Source organism: Gymnoscopelus braueri, assembly GCF_963280865.1.
Source record: "Gymnoscopelus braueri genome assembly, chromosome: 20".
NCBI classification, from domain to species: Eukaryota; Metazoa; Chordata; class Actinopteri; order Myctophiformes; family Myctophidae; genus Gymnoscopelus; species Gymnoscopelus braueri.
This window is the reverse complement of record NC_137622.1, coordinates 44448561-44464994: the sequence shown is the minus strand read 5'-3', so window position 1 is coordinate 44464994 and position 16434 is coordinate 44448561. Positions and strand designations below refer to the sequence as shown.

Sequence of the window (16434 nt, the reverse complement as noted above, 5' to 3'; positions counted from 1 at the left end):
GCTTTGATGTGAGCTGGGAGTGAGTTTCCAACAGCAGGGGGGCTGCAACCCAGGTTCAACCCAGGTTCAACACAGGTTCAACCCAGGTTCAACCCAGGTTCAACACAGGTTCAACACAGGTTCAACACAGGTTCAACCCAGGTTCAACCCAGGTTCAACACAGGTTCAACACAGGTTCAACACAGGTTCAACCCAGGTTCAACACAGGTTCAACACAGGTTCAACACAGGTTCAACACAGGTTCAACACAGGTTCAACCCAGGTTCAACCCAGGTTCAACACAGGTTCAACCCAGGTTCAACCCAGGTTCAACTCAGGTTCAACTCAGGTTCAACTCAGGTTCAGTGCCTTGTCTTAGGGATGTCCAGGAGGTTGGCATCTCCCCACTTGTACTGTAGGTGGAGATCAGTGTTTTGACTGGGAGCCAGTGGAGGTCATGGAGGACCGCTGTGATGTGGTCTCTGGATGTGGTTCTGGTGAGCAGGCGGGCAGGCAGGCAAGCAGCAGAGTTTAGCATGTTTTGTGCCCACGGCTGTGGCCCCTAAAGCCTGGGGCTGTGGCCCTAAAGCCTGGGGCTGCGGCCCCTAAAGCTGGGGCTGTGGCCCCTAAAGCCTGGGGCCGGTCACATCATCACTACACTGGCTCCCGGTTGTTTTTAAGATTGATTTTAAAATTATTTTAATAGTTTATAAAGCTCTAAATGGTCTGGCACCCTCCTACCTCTCTGACTGCCTAGAGAGATATGTTCCAAACCGGGCCCTCAGGTCTTCAAGTGCTGACCTGCTCGAGGTGCCTACAATGACATATAAAAAATACGGTTGAAGCAGCATTCTGCTTTTACGGACCGACAGTGTGGAATAAACTCCCATTACACCTAAGACAGGCAGCCTCTGTGGATAGCTTTAAAGCACAGCTCAAGACCTATTACTTCACTCTTGCTTTTAGCTGATTCTTTGGTTGATTTTTAATTCCTCACTGTATTGCCTATTTTAATGTTGTTTTATGCTTTTGCTTTTGCCTTTGCTTTTATTTTATTTTATTTTATTTTTGTTTGCTTTATTGTTAAATTGGTTGTAACTGTAATTGTATTCTTGCTCTGTAAAGCACTTTGAGCTGCATTTCATGTCATGAAAGGTGCTATACAAATAAAGTTTATTATTATTATTATTATTATTATTATCATTTAGGTACATTTGTACTCTCTAGCGTTAACCCATTCAATCCGGGAACGCATCTCTGTCATTTAGATCCCTTTGGGTATTCAAAAATAACAGATCTACAAGCTCATAGCGCAGCTTGTAGATCTGCTTTTTAAATTTTTTATCTTTAAATATATATTTTATAAAGCCATTTGTCAAATATGTTGTTCCAGGGACCCCCCAGGACCCCCAGGGTCCCCCCAGAAGCATAGATTTCAGTTACAAATGTTTAATCTTTGAAAAATACAAATTCAAAGATTTGCACAAATTTTCAAGAAAAAAAAAAAAATCTCAGTCATGAAGGATCTGCACCGAGTGCCGCGCTATGAGCTTGTAGATCTGCTATTTTTGAATATCCAAATACATCTAAAATGACACAGATACGTCCCCGGACTGAATGGGTTCAATTGGAACTGATGATTTCACTGTGTGATTCAATGATTCTCAATGTCGGGTCAAATGTTGAAGTTTTACTACATGTTATGTGGTATTGCTACTTTTACTTAAGAGTGTGTGTGTGTGTGTGTGTGTGTGTGTGTGTGTGTGTGTGTGTGTGTGTGTGTGTGTGTGTGTGTGTGTGTGTGTGTGTGTGTGTGTGTGTGTGTGTGTGTGTGTGTGTGTGTGTGTGTGTGTGTGTGCTCGCACATGTGTGCGTGGGTGCGCATATATGTGTGTGTGTGTGTGTGTGTGTGAGTGTGTGTGTGTGTGTGTGTGTGTGCTCGCACATGTGTGCGTGGGTGCGCATATATGTGTGTGTGTGTGTGTGTAGGACCGGGGCAGTGTGTATGGCGAGGTGAACTCGGAGGGGGAGATGACGGGGGAGTCCATAGCGTACGTCTACCCAGACGGACGCACGGCGCTCTACGGGACCTTCGTGGACGGAGAGCTGATCAAGGCTCGACTCGCCACCCTGCTGCCCTCGGGCACCGAGGACACGCCCCCTCGCTTTGAGGTCACATCTGACGGTATGTCATCGGCAGCGTTCATTTTGACAGCACATTTTGATGTAGTTTTAGTCATAGTCTTAAGAATAAAATTGCGTTCAGTTTTAGTCATCTGAAATGGCTTTAGTTTTAGTCTAGTTTTAGTCGACTAAATCTACAGTTGATTTAGTCGACTAAAATGTATCATGCCGGTCCTTGATACATGGTGTCCGATCTACAAGCTCACACGCTCGACAAAATGAACACGGAATTGTATGAATGTATTTATTATTGATTTAGTTTTTCTGTATGTCTCTCAGTTTACACACATTTACGTGTTAGTGCAGGAACAAACCCTCAAAAAGAGCCTTAGTTTTTGAGATACCCCTCCCGGAGTAGAACAAAACGGGACATAGTTTTTTCACATCTTTAGGATGTCCCCTTCGTGAAATGGATTGTCCCAAGTTGAACTTTACTGCAAAGGTCATGAAATTGATCCATGAAGTAGAGTTCTCAAATTCTACCCGAACCCGACCCGGCCCGACCCGACCCGACGTTTTCGGGCCGAGCCGGGGCCTCAAAAGTATGCTAATTGGTCGGGCCGAGCCGAGCCTCGGGCTCCATGAAAAATAAATAAATAAATGATTATGAATTTTTATTTATTTTTATAATATATTTTTGAATTCTGTTCTGTCTGAATGTGTATTTATCTATTATGAAGATGGCGCTGACGGTGCTGACTTACTGGCGTTAACTTGCACTGTGCTGCTCACGCTCACTGAGCCAGCAGCAGAGTGAGAGAGAGTAAAAAAAAAGCGTTTCTGGGCGAGCGTTCCGGTGGTAAACAGAACACTCGCCCCAAAACACACTCACCCCCATTCATTTCGCGGGCAGAGGCCGCCGGATTAGACCCGGGCGAGTGTGTTTGGGGACGAGCGTTCTTGTAATCCATTGCCGCATATGTAGCCATGGTTCACATTCATGTTTCAGGGCTACCGCATGATGCATCCATATCAAGGGCCCTTTTAATACAAAAACCCACGGCAATTTCGGTCTACAGTACACCAGCCTTCAACAATAGTGTACATTCAGTGGTCAGGTTCGTTCAGAAATCAATGGACCCTTCGCTAAGCCCCACCCACTCCACTCTGTGACTGGTGGTGCGAAGTTAGTCACACCCAGGCCTGGCAGCGCCTGGCACCCTCTGCTTCTCACTCATTGACTTGCATGTTAAATGACGGCTTTTCCCCTTAAAAAATAATCGATAATTTCAGCAGCAATAGCTTCAAAATCTCTTCTAAATCTAGTCAACAAGGCCTGCAGTAGGCTATGCACTGGACAAATGTGCATGACATTATTTCAATAAACTAAAAACACGTCTGTCTCGTCCGTCATGGATGAACTTCAACCTGGTGTTTGCACTTTCTCCATTTATAGCCCGTACATCTACAGAAACATTCATATGTCAAATATAAAGTGCTTATCCCATGGCCACGGATGTTACATTTATGTACGGGCTCTCAAAAGTACCCGTATCATCCGTATTGTTCAATAAAAAGCATTTTAATCTGATCGGTGGCCATTTTCTCCATATACTTTCAACAAGCGACCCTATCGGTGGTAGGTGTATTGCACTCTGATACATTATAACTCTATGAGAAAATGGCCACCGTTCGGATTAAAATGCTTTTTATTGAACAATACAGAATATACGGGTACTTTTGAGAGTCCCGTGCATAATTTTAACATCCGTGGCCATAGGGTAAGCAATTTATATTTGAAATCTGAACGTTTCTATAGATGTACGGACCGTAAATGGAGAAAGTGCAAACACCAGGTTGAAGTTGATCCATGACTGTAACGGGAGTTTATGTACCGCAGGGTTAAGACTACAGTAGCAGTTAATAAATAGACGAACAAATGAATAAATATACTTTAACGTGCGGAATCCGAAACAGGCAGCGATGTGATTCTGAATTTTGTTATGATTACGGTGATTAGTGACACCTGGGCGAGTGAGTCGTGTAACTTTCCCGACGTTAAACTGTGTATGTGTTCAACAACACAACCATGCAGCCTTGCAGTTTAAACGCAGATTTCAGCTTGGGAAAATAACCCTCCAACTGTTTTGGGTACGTGGAATCTGTTGCTGGTTCATAGTCATTAGTCACCATTGCGTTATCGTGGTATTATTCCTGTTCTTGCTATTATGTTGCAAATTAGTGTGTGTGTGTGTGTGTGTGTGTGTGTGTGTGTGTGTGTGCGGGGGGACAAAGACTCGGTCGAGAGAGGCAGAGAAATGCAGACGATGCCTTGCATTGCACAGAGGTGCGTGAGCATGACAAGGATTTAACTTCATTTAAATCAGCACAGTGTAAGCACAGTGTAAGTTAATGTCAGTCAGCGCCGTCAGCGCCATCTTCATAATAGATAAATACACATTCAGAACAGAATAATAATATTAAAAAAAAAAAAATACAAAAAAATATTTTTTTCTTTTTTTTTTCCTCGGGTTTTTTTCGGGTTTCGGGCCTAACATGATGGAAATAGTCGGGGTCGGGCCGAGCCTCGGGCCGGCCCAGTCGGGCCCAGTTAGGGCCGAGCCTTAATTTTCAGGCCCGTTGAGAACTCTACCATGAAGTGACTCACCACATAGGCAAAAAAACGCCTACCCTGAAAGTGGGAGTTCCAAGTAAATCTTCTGTCATTTTCTACCTGCTGGTTGTTTTTAGATCATACTTGCACAGATGGTCTACAGGTAGTGTCCCTACATCCCAAAACAATCAGAATGCCAATATGTGGTTCTATTGTGAATCAGCAGCCTTTTATATAAGGCCTTAAATAGGCGGAAATAGCAAAAAGTTTACTTTTCTGAGCAATATTTACTTGTAACTTTGGTCCAGCTCTTTATCAGGGGTAGAACTAGATGTGACATTGTTTTTTCATGTCTTTAAGATGTCCTCTTCCTGAAATGGATGGTCAGAAGTTTTACTTTTACTGCAAAAGTCATGAAATTCATCCACAAAGTGACTCACCACTGCCAAAACACGCCTACCCTGAAAAAGGGAGTTTGAAGTCAATCCTTTCTCATTTTCTACCTGATGTTTTTTGTTTTACATCATACTTGCACAGATGGTCTACAGGTAGTGTCCCTACTCCCTACATCCTAAAGCATCAGAATGCCAACATTTGGTTCTATTGTGAATCAGCAGCCTTTTATACAAGGCTTTATTATAGGCGGAAATAGCAAAAAGTGGACTTTAAAATATTCACGTGGAATACTGGTCCTACTCTTTTATCAGGGGTAGCTTTTTTTCCATAACTTTGACTTGTCCTCTTCATGAAATGGATGGTCCGAATTTTTTCTTAGATGTCGAAATTCATGAGATGTATCCATGAACATTTGCAAAAAGAAAAAAACAATGCCTAAAAGTCCCTACCTACCTAAGTTAATCCTGCTTTAATGACCACCTACTGGTTGGATTTACATCATATTTGCACAGATTGTCTACAGGTAGGACCCCAACACCCAAAATAACCAGAAAGATATGTCAAAAATATTCTGTATTGTGAATCAGCAGGATTTTAGGCTCCTAGGCCTTGTTAAATATTATATTATGACGTGTTTTTTTTCAGAGTTACTTCTAATCCTAATATATTACTGTAAAATGCCTGCAAACAAAATGACTGCTTACTAACAGGACATGTATTCTGATACCATGTTTTTACCCACTCCATATTCATGTGGAATCTAAGGATGTTTCTCAGGTAGGCCAAATATCCTGATGCCTCAAAACAGATGGAATGACAAAATATAGTTCTATAAGCCTTCTATGGTAGCCAGACTTAAAATGCTGTATGGGCTAAGTAGAATACACTACTGTGAGCCATTCTTAATGAATAATCATCAATCAGCAGCTTATTCTCAATTTCATAAATTTATTTACTTTTTTGAGCAGTGTGAGGGGGGGGGTGACTGACTGACGGGGGCCAAACCGTTTTCCATAAGCTGCTGATTGATGATTATTCATTAAGAATGGCACACAAAAAGTGTATTCTACAGCATGTACTTAAGCCATTCTGCATTTAGGTTGTATGGGCTTATAGAAATATATTTTGTCATTCCTGAAGCTTTGAGGTGTAGAGATATTAGGCCTACCTGAGGATCATAGATTCCATATGAATATGAAGTGGCAGGGTAAAACATGGTATCAAATTGTATTCCCTGAAGCAGTCATTTTGTTGTATTCGTAGGCATTTTACAGTATTAATAGATCAGGATTAGAAGTAACTCAGATTTATTTTATGCCTTTAACCAGGCCCAAGAGCCTATAAAACCCTGCGGATTCACAATACAAGACAATTTTAACATTTGTCTGGTTGCTTTGGGGTGTAGGGGTCTTACCTGTAGACAATCTGGGCAAATATGATCCCTTTTTCATGCATTTCACTTTCTTGGTGCAGAAACTTTATTGAAGAATGTCATGACCTTTGCAGTCAATGTAAATAGTTGATTGGTTGATAGTTAGATGACAAGTCAAAGTTATGAAAAAACAAGGTCAGGTTTTGTTCTACCTCTGACCAAAATCACAAGTGAATATTCCTATTTCTGCCTTGAATAAGGCCTTATATTATATCAAGGGCTGCTGGACACTACCTGTACGACCATCTGTGTATAAGTACAATGTGAAAACAACCAGCGTGTAGAAAATGAACTCCCTATTTCAGGGTAGGTGTGTTTTTGCAGTGGTGAGCCACTTCATGGATGAATTTCATGACTTTTGCAGTAAAAGTAAAATTTGGGACAAAAAAAACAATGTCACATTTTGTTTTACCACTCAAGGGTCCTTCTGGCCGATCTTCACGGTCACAACTTTTTTCTGTTCTGGCCCCACAGTGGTGGAATGAACTCCCCACTGATGTCAGGACAGCAGAGTCACTGCTGAAAACCCACCTCTTCAGGAAACACTACCCTTCCTCTTCGCCTTGCCTACTTGTTGTTAACTAGTTGTACAAACTCTTGTTTTATTGTTTTATTGGATCTTGTTTATTCGATACACTTATTTGGTTTAGCACTTGCTCATTTGCATTTGATTTTCCTATTTTGCCTCATCTGTTTATGAAAGTAGGTATCTGATATATTGCACTTTTACTTTAGCGCTAGGTACAGTATACTCTTGGTTGCTTGTTTTAGAAGAGAATGCACTTAATACTTCTGGTGAATCAGTGTGATTAGTAGTTTCGTTCTCTACCTATGTTGAATGCACTTATTGTAAGCTTTGGATAAAAGCGTCTGCTAAATGACTGTAATGTAATGTAATGTACCCCTGATAGAAGAGTAGGACCAGTATTACATGTGAATATTCCTCAGAAAAGTCCACTTTTTGCTATTTCCACCCATAATAAAGCCTCATATAAAAGGCTGTAGACCATCTGTGCAAGTATGATGTGAAAACAACCAGCAAGTAAAATGAGAAGGGATTGGCTTGGAACGCCCTATTTCAGGGTAGGCGTTTCTTTGCAGTGGTCACTTAATGGATGAATTTCATGACTTTTGCAGTAAAAGTAAAACTTCTGACCATCCATTTCAGGAAGAGGACATCTTAAAGAGGTGAAAAAACAATGTCACATCTAGTTCTACCCCTGATAAAGAGTTGGACCAAAGTTAGAAGTATATATTGCCCAGAAAAGTCAACTTTTTGCTATTTCCGCCTATTTAAGGCCTTATATAAAAGGCTGCTGATTCACAATAGAACCACATATTGGCATTCTGATTGTTTTGGGATGTAGGGACACTACCTGTAGACCATCTGTGCAAGTATGATCTAAAAACAACCAGCAGGTAGAAAATGACAGAGGATTTACTTGGAACTCCCACTTTCAGGGTAGGCGTTTTTTTTTGCCTATGTGGTGAGTCACTTCATGGATCAATTTCATGACTTTTGCAGTAAAAGTAAAACTTGGGACAATCCATTTCACGAAGGGGACATCCTAAAGATGTGAAAAAACTATGTCCCGTTTTGTTCTACCCCGGGGAGGGGTATAGTCAACTTTTGGGCTTTTGGTTCCTGCACTATGTGTGTGTGTGTGTGTGTGTGTGTGTGTGTGTTTTATCCTCTGAACAGATATGTACAAGTTATGTTTGTGTATTATAATGCATTTTTGTTTTATAACGTCAAACAATCCTAAAAGGTGATGTTGTGCTGCTAATGAACAGACTAACAGAAGCATTGTTTGAGTTTGACGCTCCAGCGTAGACCTGTTACAATTATTACATAATCGCCATAGTCGCAAATATTTGAGATAATCACAATTATTTTTGCATAATCGTTTCCATATTGAAAGATTTTCACACATTTTCAAATATAAAAAATAGCAGAAATAGCTGACAAGCTTACAATGAGTCACTTCGTGACGCGTTGTAAGCTTGTAGATTTGCTAGTATTTTTTTATTTATTTTTCTTAGTTAAAAAAAGAAGAAGTCAATAATAGTTATTTGTCATATCTGCCCTGTGCAATTAACTCATTCCCTGCCAAGAACGTAAAAAACGTAATTATTTCCAATTAACAATTCTGCCAAGAACGTAAAAAACGTAATTTTTATAAAACATTGATTTTATAAAGATCTCACCGTCCTTCATCTCTGGAAGTGACACATTTCATTGTAACACACCCGGATACGGAAATGACGTCAATCGAAGATTTTCGTTTCCGCCTGCTTCCTGTTTAAGTCCCCCTCTAAAACGCCATTATCTCGGCTTTGTTTAACTCCGCCGTGGAACGCTGTTTAGAAACGCTGTTTAGAAACGCTGTTTAGAAACTGCTACTGCTGCAAAATGGAACGTCGCCGATTGAAAATGTCTTCTCTGGGCCACTCACACAACTACCCTGTGTGTCTACAAACAGTTGAACACGCGATCATAAGGGATTTAGCGAGGTCTGTGGCAAGGTGAAAAAGTTAAAATAGTTTTTACGCTGGGCTGGAGGAGAAGGACTCCGCCCCGATCGGAATGTCTGTTGTCTGAGCGACGTGCACGGATCGCCGGTGTGTTTATAAACGATTGGACTTGCGATCATAATGGAAAAAAAAATTTGTGAAAATGTTTTAAGTTATAAAAATAAAAAAAAACACTAAATTGCTGGCAGTGGGCAAACACAGCCAGAAATAAGTCTGGCAGAGAATGAGTTAAAAACACTATTAAATCGTTAATCGCAATTATTTGAGTGACAATTAATCGTCAACTTAAATTTGGAATCGTGACAGCCCTAGTTCAATGTTCTGATACAGTGTTGTTTGTGTTTGTAGGTCCAGTGTTCTGCTATGATACAGTGTTGTTTGTGTTTGTAGGTCCAGTGTTCTCCTATGATACAGTGTTGTTTGTGTTTGTAGGTCCAGTGTTCTCCTATGATACAGTGTTGTTTGTGTTTGTAGGTCCAGTGTTCTCCTATGATAAGTCCACCTCCTCTTGCATCGGAACACATGTCCTGCTGCCCGACCCTTATGAGACTCAACGGTAAGACCACCACCATCTAGTCCACTGCTGCTCAAAGTGGGGTCCGGGGACCCCCAGGGGTCCTTGACTGTCTCCCAGGCGGGCAGAGATCATTCTATATGTTCCAGTTCCAACGTTGTCTGCTCATTCTTTTAGTTTTCTGTCCTCACTTCCACTGTCACTGGTTTTCATCCTGTATCGTGTGTGTGTGTGTGTGTGTGTGTGTGTGTGTGTGTGTGTGTGTGTGTGTGTGTGTGTGTGTGTGTGTGTGTGTGTGTGTGTGTGTGTGTGTGTGTGTGTGTGTGTGTGTGTGTGTGTGTGTGTGTGTGTGTGTGTGTGTGTGTGTGTGTGTGTGTGTGTGTGTGTGTGTGTGTGTCAGGGTGTTAGTAGCAGACTCTCTGATCAAAGGAGGAGGACAGGGACTGTTTGCCAAGATAGATGCTGATGCTGACACTGTGGTGTCCTTCTACAACGGAGTACGCATCACACACTCTGAGGTACAGCTTGTGTGTGTGTGTGTGTGTCGTCAACTAATTCAACTGTAGAATTTGATTGAATACGTTATTAATAAATTGCAAACATTACAGCAAGTACAATCACCAAAGCAATGCTAAAAGAATAACACAAAAAACCCTTTTAGGGTGGTTTAGAATGAGCATAGGAAGTGGTGAAGTTTGATGGCTGGTGGTACAGAAGGGCGTTCCACATTTGGTGGCAGAGTAGTATACAAGTAAGACGCGCGAACGCTGGAAGCGAACGCAGCTCGAAAATATTGTGTATTTACGGACTTGTAATCTGTGTTATTTCACCGTGATGGGGAGAGAACTGTGTGTGTGTGTGTGTGTGTGTGTGTGTGTGTGTGTGTGTGTAAGCTCCACTTGGTCGGAGGCGCGGCTTCTCCTCCTCCCGCGTTCGCAAACACATTCATATCCACGTTTGTGCCGAATTTGGGGGGAACAAAAAATTACAAAATTTAAAAAAAGAGTTATCATAATGAAACTTCCTGAGTTGATTACTTACATGAAGACAATGATTTATCGTATTACAAGTTTTCTGAAATTGTGTATTTAAATATGCAAATTAGGCATTTAGTCCATGAGCCAGAGCCCCAAAATTTAGCCAGATATTGAATATTCCCTCTTTAAAAACCTTTGACTCCAACATCTTAACAAAATGAATTAAGAATGTTGACTCTGGCTTTGTCCAAAGTTCCAATGTTGATTCTGGAAAGTTATGCAAATTCAGTTATGCATATTTTCCTAATGCCTAATTTGCATATTTAAATATACAATTTCAGAAAACTTGTAATACGATAAATCATTGTCTTCATGTAAGTAATCAACTCAGGAAGCTTCATTATGATAACTCTTTTTTAAAAGTTGTCATTTTTTTTCACCTGTCATGTACGTATGGGGAAAATAACAAAATGTGTGATAACCATGAAAAAGCTACTCCTGTGGAAAGGTTATCATATATTTATTTACTCGTATTGACCCTATGAACAATTTAATATAGGTTTGGTTTTGCCCACTCTTTCGATAATCATTGCTCAATTTTGTGGCTCTGGCTCATGGACTACCTAGCATAATGAGCAGGGCTTATAGGTGAGTCTAGGTGTGAGGTAGAGTTCTCAAATTAGACGTTTTCGGGCCCAAAATCTACGCTAATTAGTCAGGCCGGGCCGAGCCTCGGGTTCTGTGAAGAAGAAAAAAGACCTCTAGTTGTATAAAGTGGTACTACATACATAATGAATCCTCTCTTTTTCTTTGTGTCTCTGTGTGGGCGTGGCCAGGTGGACAACAGGGATTGGTCCCTGAATGGAAACACCATCTCATTGGACGAGGACACGGTGATTGACGTCCCTCAGCCCTTCGACCAGACGGACAAATACTGTGCTTCACTGGGTCATAAAGCGAACCACTCCTTCACCCCCAACTGTAAATATGACCCGTAAGTATGTAGATATGACCCAAATATGATCCATAAATACTGTAAAATATACTGTAAATATGACCCGTAAGTATGTAGATATGACCCAAATATGATCCATAAATACTGTAAAATATACTGTAAATATGACCCGTAAGTATGTAGATATGACCCAAATATGATCCATAAATACTGTAAAATATACTGTAAATATGACCCGTAAGTATGTAGATATGACCCAAATATGATCTATAAATACTGTAAAATATACTGTAAATATGACCCGTAAGTATGTAGATATGACCCAAATATGATCTATAAATACTGTAAAATATACTGTAAATATGACCCGTAAGTATGTAGATATGACCCAAATATGATCTATAAATACTGTAAAATATACTGTAAATATGCCCCGTAAGTATGTAGATATGACCCAAATATGATCCATAAATACTGTAAAATATACTGTAAATATGACCCGTAAGTATGTAGATATGACCCAAATATGATCCATAAATACTGTAAAATATACTGTAAATATGACCCTTAAGTATGTAGATATGACCCAAATATGATCCATAAATACTGTAAAATATACTGTAAATATGACCCGTAAGTATGTAGATATGACCCAAATATGATCCATAAATACTGTAAAATATACTGTAAATATGACCCTTAAGTATGTAGATATGACCCAAATATGATCCATAAATACTGTAAAATATACTGTAAATATGACCCGTAAGTATGTAGATATGACCCAAATATGATCTATAAATACTGTAAAATATACTGTAAATATGACCCTTAACTCATTCAGTGCCAATGACGTCGCAGACGTCACGTTTTTCATAAGCCCAGAGTGCCAATGACGTCTGAGACGTCATGAAAAAAAAAAAAAAAAAAAACTGAATGAGTTAAGTATGTAGATATGACCCAAATATGATCCACAAATACTGTGCTTCACTGGGTCATAAAGGGAACCACTCCTCCACCCCCAACTGTAAATATGACCCGTAAGTTACTTTAACTCTTTAACTGCCAGACAGAGTAACAGTGTAATAGTGTGCCACTAGTGCCGGCCAAAACGAACTGTACCTTCGGAAAATCATGGAATAATCTCTGTGAGCCCCGGCCCGTCCTCACGGAGAATATCACTAGACGCACGGGGGTGTCGTAGCATAGGTGATCCATTGCAGAGCTGTGGCCATTTGAATGCGGCTTGTTTTTGCCGATAACTCTTTCACTGCCAGAGTATATTCATTAATAAACTCACCCACTGCCAGCGATGTTCGTGTTTTATAACCTTTTCAACCGGTCACAGAAATGTTATATTCATTATAACCCATCGTCTGATCGGGTGCGTAGACACACAGGATCCACGACCTGGACCCCCAGAGGAAAAACACCCGCGAGGTAACTTTCATGGGCGGAGACACGCTGAAAGCAGCATATAACGGCACAAATGCACGTCTGTCCCACCTCCCCAACTGACCACAGAACATTTATATATGTTATGATCCGCGAGTCAGACCGTTGGTAAACACAAAGGGGAGAACTGTTCGTCGTCCAGAGAAAAGAAAATATAACCGGAGCTTTCCCTTCGTTTGTCAGACCATGTTAAAACTACCATGTCTAGCCAAAACCTAAGCAAAAGTAAACAAGCTTTTATTTTTCAATCAAGCAAGTCAATTCCGGGTCTATCGTCATCAGGCAGTGAAAGCATCATTCATAGGGTAGATCAGCGCTACTCAACCCGCGGCCCGCGGGCCGCACGCGGCCCCAACGCAGCGTCTTGGCGGCCCCTCATGGTCAAACCACTCATGGTCAAACCCCATGGTTAAGCACAGGATAAAATATACATTTCCATTCAAATATATGGGTTGCTAAAAATTTTTTTTTTCAAAAACAAACATCAATTGTTACAGGTATAATGCATAGTTTTCTATGCATTTCAGTTTTTTTGGGGGGTTTGACCCCCATTTTTTTGCAGCCGCGCGGCTATGCCGCGCGCCCAGGGTAGGTGTCCCTTATTTCAATCTCTGGGAGTTGGCAACCCTAACCTTGCCATACCTTAGCTTTTGCTGAACTGATGCCACTGGACATACACACAAAATAAACAGGTACAGTGAAAAGAATATGATGTCAAAATGTACATTTTCTTATAACAATAACAATGCGTAGTGTGTGTTACAAAATCTAAAAATCTAAAATAGGACCGTCATTTTTAGCTTGCGGCCCCTCGGACTTTTGGTATTTTGCTGAGTGGCCCCTGAGCCATCTTAAGTTGAGTAACCCTGGGGTAGATGGTGGAGAACCCCTGAAAACTTGTTGGTGGCAGGCTACGCCTTGGCAGAATTTGACGAGAAATCTCTTCGTTGGCAGGCAGAGAGTTATAAATATGACCCAACCATTCAAACCAATCATCAAAAGGTGCCCAGAAAGGTGCTCAAGGTGCTCATTGTGCGGCACCGAGTGCCGCACAATGAGCAATATATTTTTTAAAACAAACATTTTTAACTAGAATCTTTGCTTCTGGGGGGTCCCTGGAACAAATATTTTTGAGATGGGGGAGGGGTCGGCGGCCAAATACATATAATTTCGGGGGTCCTTGACATGAAAAAGTTTGAGAACCACTGATTATAGCAACATAAGTAAAAAAAAAAACCAAAAAACTGTTAGGATTTAGAAGACATTTGTAGAACCCCCAGAAGCAAAGAGTTACAAATGTTCGCTTTAAAAACATATATTAAAAGATTTGCACACATTTTCATGATTAAAAAAAAAATAGCAGATCTACAAGCTCATAGCATGGCACTCGGTCTTAAAATGACACAGATGCGTTAATGGATTAAGTGCACGTTGATGATTTGACACACTTTGACTGTGTGTGTGTGTGTGTGTGTGTGTTCTTCTTTTTTTCCCTCAGTTATAACCATCCCCGGTTAGGACCTCTGAAATGCCTGCGCACGCTGCGGGCGGTGCGCGCGGACGAGGAGCTGACGGTGGCGTACGGCTACGACCACCAGGGGGCGGCGGACCGCAGCGGCCCCGAGGCCCCGGACTGGTACAAACTGGAGCTGGAGGCCTTCAAACAGACACACCCCGGCCAATGAGAACGCAGCGCGGGGTCACCCGGGCCGATGAGACGCGGCTGGCCAATGAGAACCAATGTCTGACAATGACATCACTGCCGCCGGGAGTTATTTTCTCCATTGAAAATACCATAGCGTGTGCTTAGCATCGTGTCTTAGAAGAACTGTGTTCCAAAAATAAGCGAATGAGCCTTGAAGTTGAAGCTTCAACTGAAGGTGAAAGGACTCTTATTTATCCAAAGATTGTGAAAATAAATCGCCGCCTACATGAATGACTACAATTCTCAGGCTTAAAAATGACCTAAAGACTACATCTCCCATTTTACCCAGCTGCGTCCGGATCACGGCTCTACTGTCGCACATAATCAGCATCACGTTGTGTTGCTCTGGATTTATTCTTTGTGTAGGAGAGTAGCGTTGTCACTTCTCTGTTTGTTCCATCAAACACACTGAATAATAACTAAACTAACCAAATAATAACTAAACAAACTAAATAATAACTAAACTAACCAAATAATAACTAAACAGACCAAATAATAACTAAACAAACTAAATAATAACTAAACAAACTGAATAATAACTAAACAAACTAAATAATAACTAAACAAACTGAATAATAACTAAACAAACTAAATAATAACTAAACAAACTAAATAATAACTAAACAAACTAAATAATAACTAAACAAACTGAAGTCACCAAATCTAAAGAATGTCGGGCCGGAACGTTTTTGATGGAGCTTCAGTGGGGGGGACTCTGAGTCACGTGACTTCCTACTGTAGTTTCCAACGCCACTTCCTGTTACCTGTCGAGGAAGGTTGTGAAAGGAAAAGACGTGCAGTCCGTCCGTTCTCTAGATATATCGACATTGACAGTCTCGCGATACTTTGGCCGTTCAGAAACATACTTTGTGCCCTTTAGATACCTCTTATAACATGATACAGTGTACACATCTCTTTAGATACCTCTATAAAATGATACAGTGTTCACATCTAGAAGCAACACAAACAATGTGTGATAATTATGTCTTCTTTAACCCATTAAGACCTGAGGCGATTCTTAAAAATGTTTTTTAAATCCTAACAGTTTTTTGAAAAAAAATCTAAAATATATCTTTTCACGATTTTTCAAAAATAGCAGATCTACAAGCTCATAGCGCGGCACTCGGTGCCGCGCTATGAGCTTGTATATCTGCTATTTTTGAATAGCCAAAGAAATCTAAAGTGACACAGATGCGTTCCAGGTCTTAACACATTCCATGCCAGAGTTTAATATCATAATGTACTCACCAGTGCCAGCGATTTATTGTTGTTTTTTAGTTTTTTTCACCTCGCCACAGACCTCGCTAAATACCTTATGATCGCGCGTTCAACTGTTTGTAGACACACAGGGTAGCTGTGTGAGTGGCCCAGAGAAGACATTTTCAATCAGCGATCGTCCATTTTGCAGTAGTCTCAGTTTCTATTAAACAGCGTTCAGCGCGGAGAAAAACAACACCGGAGATAATGGCGGATTAGGGGAAGCTTAAGAGCGGCGGCGGATGGGAACGAAAATCTTCGATTGACATTCTATTTCCGTTTCCGGTGTGCTACAATGAAAGTGTCACTGTGAGGGAGGCCTACAATGAAATGTGTCACTGTGAGGGAGGCCTACAACGAAATGTGTCACTGTGAGGGAGGCCTACAACGAAATGTGTCACTGCGAGGGAGGCCTACAACGAAATGTGTCACTGCGAGGGAGGCCTACAATGAAAGTGTCACTGCGAGAAAAATAAAAAATAAAAGACCAC

The 16434-nt window shown here is 41.0% G+C and overlaps 1 protein-coding gene across 1 annotated transcript in view; it reads left to right on the top strand.

The window, feature by feature from the left end:
* Positions 1-15744, top strand: part of setd7 (SET domain containing 7, histone lysine methyltransferase) — a 19797-nt gene extending 4053 nt beyond the window's left edge. The window contains exons 3-8 of the mRNA XM_080416621.1: positions 263-371; positions 1969-2164; positions 9555-9636; positions 9995-10112; positions 11408-11565; positions 14480-15744. Coding sequence (XP_080272747.1) covers positions 263-371; positions 1969-2164; positions 9555-9636; positions 9995-10112; positions 11408-11565; positions 14480-14666 — 850 coding nt within the window. The 3' untranslated portion in view covers positions 14667-15744. The remainder of the gene's footprint in view (positions 1-262; positions 372-1968; positions 2165-9554; positions 9637-9994; positions 10113-11407; positions 11566-14479) is intronic.
* Positions 15745-16434: the final 690 nt, after the last annotated feature.